Here is a 4,369-nt window from a genome sequence, read left to right on the forward strand (position 1 = left end):
TAAACATGTGGAAGTTCTTGCGAATTACTGCACTGCTTATCTACAAATTAAGACACAAAGCTATATTAAGCCCAGCTTCAGCGTCGATTGGCTCCGATAATAGTTACAAGAAAATGTAAAATGATAGCCTGGGCTCCATGAGTTTGTTTAGCTGGATGGTATACCTGTGCAAGCGACGGAGACTGGAACTGTTCCTCTTTTCCAAAATGGCTGCTTTCTTGTCCTGGTCCTGACTGCCTTTCAAAGCGAGAAAGCTTTTCATCGAATACCGGTATAGCTAAGTCGGTGATAACTTTTTGAGGAATTTTATTCGGAGAGAACTGGAGAATTTACAGGAAAGGTGGGCCTAAGAGGAGTCGAAAACTTGCTCGTAAACAGCATGGCACATAACAGTCTTCGTTCTTCGACTTCCTCTTTTCAGCGGAAAAGAACAAACACTGATGATTCTAGAAAAGAGATCTTTGAAGCTGCAAAGTCTGGAGATTCTGTTCTCCTTAATGAGGTTCTCGAGAAGCTGGATAATACAGAGAGGATATCTGTATTAGGTGTTGATTTTCAGTATATTGGTGATGGCTGTCCTTTGTCAGCCAGCGATGAGTCGCCGGTCACGCCATTAACAGTTGCTGTGCGAAATGGAAATCTTGATTGTGTGAAAGTGCTCTTGAAGTATGGAGCAGAGATTGAAGGGCGAGGAGATTTTATGCATATTGTTGAACACGATTCACATCCTGTTCCATACAACTACAAGTGCTGCACTGCTTTGTTCATTGCTGCTACTTGTGGAAACGTTGAAACTTTGAGGTTCTTGGTTGAAAATGGTGGTGATGTTAATGCAGCTGATGATCTTGGCCTCACCCCACTGATGGCTGCTGTTAAAAATCAATTCCTTGATGCAGTGATCTTTCTTATTGATCAAGGTGCTGATGTGAATTTACAAGACAGCAGTGGCTTAACAGCACTTCACTATGCCACTGAAGTTAGTTTTGATCCCTCAAGTTGTTTAATTGTTAAACAACTTATTAATGGTGGAGCTAACATAAATGCTGTTACAAAGAATGATAAGTGCACCCCTTTGATGCTAGCTTGTCTAAATGAAAATGTCAGTGTAATAAACTTTCTTCTTCAAAATGGAGCTAATGTGGCTCTTACAGACAACAATGGATGGACAGCCCTTCACTTTGTTGTGGATGAGTGCGATGACCCTTCCGAGATTGTGAGGTCTCTTCTTAATCATGGAGCTGATGTTAATGCAAGAAGAATTGACAATGAAACCCCTTTAATGGTAGCTAGCCGATTTTGTGATGAAGAAACAGTGACTTTGCTTATTGAACAAGGTGCTTATGTAGATCTCCAAGATCAAAAGGGCAATACAGTTCTTCATAATGCTGTAAGGAGGAAATCTGAAGAAATGGTTGGCACACTTTTGAATGCTGGAGCATCCAACTTGTGTAACAGTCAAGGAATGACACCTCTCTTGCTAGCTTGTAGTAAGGGCTATGTAGCAGTGGTAGAGAATCTAATCAAGCAACCAGAGATAACAAAAGAGCAAAGGATAAATGCATTAGAACTTCTTGGAGCATCTGTTTTAATTGAGGAGTGTATCCTTGAAAATGGCGATCTTCATGATTTGAAAGGATTCAAGTACATCAAACATGGCATGATAGAAAGGTTTGCTGATCCTTCCCATCCTTTGTTTAAACAAGAAATGGAACCTGTTGAAGCTTATCAGAACAGAAGAGAGTGTCAAATTCTGGACGAGCTTGCTGAGATTGAAGGTGATAGGGATGCTATCATCATGGAAAGCCTTATTATTAAAGAGAGAATCATGGGAAGAAACTATGAAGACCTGATTGCAGTTATTAGAAAAATTGCACATTATTATGAGGACCATGATCTTTCTTCCTGTATAAAGTTTTACAGGCATGCTATGAAAATAGCCCCGAAATGCAATCTATCAGCTGTGGATTACTTAAGCTTCAGAACCAGTGCATTATTCAAGAGGTTTGAAAATGGTGATCTTTCAAAACAAGAGGATTTTCTTGATTTTCTGGACGAAACAATTCTTGATCATGACTATGAAATTCAAAGAAAGATGACAAATGAACAGCATTGGGGAAATGATATGTTGTATCTCTTTGATTCCTTACAGAAACTGGTCTTTATGATAAGCAAATTTGAATGTGCTGATGAAGGTAGACTCTCAAGTTCAGCACTGTTATTTAAAACTATTTCCAACTTGAATCTTCGAGAAGGTAGTAACAGTAATACACTCTTGCACAGGATTGCAAAACTTTGCAGATATTCTTCATATTCCTACTCTGGAGCAGTGAAACTTCTTCTGAATGCAGGATTCAATGTCAATGCTATCAATGGCAATGGAGATACTGTACTTCACATAGTTGCCACTTTAAAACCCAGCGACGATAAAATCCATCTTTTAACTGACATGTTGCAGGTTTTGTTTGATGGAGGTGCTCATCATGATTTTGTCAACAATGATGGTAAAACACCCATGGACATGGCTGAAACTGATGAAGCTTGCATGATTCTTTCTAAGAGGAGAAAGCTGGAGTTAAAGTGTATCTGTGCCAGAGCTGTCTGTAGGTTTGGAATTCCTTATTTGGGGTTGGTACCCAAAATACTGGAAAAATACATCAGCATGCATTCAAAAAGATACTTAATTAGCTTAACTTGAATTTGTGCAATCTGATTGAATAGACCTTTTTCATGATACCTGCCATCTTTGCACATACTCAGTTTAACCCTTTAGACCCTAAGATCAAAATTTGAATTCTCATTTGTTGCCCCGATTCGATTCCTACAGAAGTAAGTGGGGAGAAGTTGATAATATCAAGCATCTTGTGTGATCATGTCCGTAATTCTCATGACCACCCTGTTTTACATTAGCATTGATATAAAAAGGAGAAATTTGATGCTGATCTCTTTTAGGGCTTAAAGGATTAAGGACTGATGAGGCAAAGTGCAAACTAGTGAAAAAATTTGCCAATTCAAGAAATTGCAGTCTAGTTTGTTTATTCTAGACAACAGGTAATAAAGAATTTTTCATCTTAAAGATGATAATGGCAAATTATGGGTGGAGGTGATCAATGTAGATGACCACACAGCAAACAATGATGCAAATGTTGTTGAAACCATACAACATTTTGCATGACTTAATCAGAAATCATTTTCTTGTTGTGACAGAATAAACAAACTAACTGTGACTACTCATATTGGTAAATTTTATCACTTGCTTTCCCCATGAAATACCATGTGACATTGTTTTTATCCCATTGATCCTAAAGCACATGCACAGATGAAGAAGGATTGTGAATAAGGTCTATAAGCAAGGTTAGGGTTAAATTGCTTAACACATCTTTTGTGTGTGATGTTGATTTGACTGCAGACCTGCCAGTCTGTCATCAGATAATTTTTTACCAGTAGCTATAATCCTGCCTACAGAGAGGGCATGTTCCTTTGGGATGATCTGGATTAGGATCAGCGATCCAAGATCACTCAGATCATTGGCGAAGAGAGTAGTGTCCGATAGCGTGCGACTGGTGAATTTTGCTATCGGGCTAGTGAATTCTGTTTTTAACTTGCCCGACAGGCAATGATGTTTTTTGAGGAATTTGAATAGCAGATGAACTGTAATCAGTAAGTTTAACGGTGGTGAAAATGGTAAACTGCCAAGTGCATCGCTGGTTTTGAAAACGCTTTGTAACTTTAATCCTCGAGATCGTGATGGAAATACACTCCTGCACCAGCTTGTGAAAAATACCAATTTATCATCACATTTACCATCATAATAAATCATGTTCCCACATTGGTGAAGTGAAAGCTCTTTTAAATGCAGGATTCAATGTTAATGCCACTACACTTAGCTGTGAATTTCTCATCCTGGAGGAAGGATGCAAATTTCCATCTGGAAATCGACATGTTGAAGCTTTTGATTGATGAAGGTGCTCATCATGATTTTGTCCATGATGATGGTGAAACACCCATGGACATGGCTAAAACTGATGAAGTTCACATGATTCTTTCAGAGAGAAGAAAACTAGAGTTAAAGTGTATCTGTGCCAGAGCTGTCAAAAAGTTTGGAATCCCCTATATGGGCTTGGTACCCAAAACACTAGAGAAATACATTAGTTTGCATTAATTAACATGCATTATTTTATTAATAACACAAGTAGAAAAAATTTTCACAGTGTTATTTAGTCACCTGAGCATGCTTTGTATTGTTGTTGTACATAGTGATAATTTTGCGGCATTAGAAGTGCTTTTAGTGGTGGTTATAAAACCTAGAAATAAATTATGTGTCTCGCAAAGCCTGATGATACTTAGTGTGCCACTCAAGGTAAGTCCTGCT

General features: G+C 38.3%; 1 protein-coding gene across 1 annotated transcript; it reads left to right on the forward strand.

Annotated features, from left to right (window-relative positions):
* The first annotated feature begins 258 nt into the window (after nt 1–258).
* On the forward strand, nt 259–4,159 carry LOC140922514 (protein fem-1 homolog A-like). Its single transcript, XM_073372492.1, has 3 exons — nt 259–2,625; nt 3,407–3,560; nt 3,857–4,159. The coding sequence occupies exons 1-3, from the start codon at nt 380–382 to the stop codon at nt 4,157–4,159; spliced, it is 2,703 nt and encodes a 900-aa protein (XP_073228593.1). The 5' UTR covers nt 259–379.
* Nucleotides 4,160–4,369: the final 210 nt, after the last annotated feature.

Source organism: Porites lutea, chromosome 13, assembly GCF_958299795.1.
Source record: "Porites lutea chromosome 13, jaPorLute2.1, whole genome shotgun sequence".
In the NCBI taxonomy this organism is placed as follows: Eukaryota; Metazoa; Cnidaria; class Anthozoa; order Scleractinia; family Poritidae; genus Porites; species Porites lutea.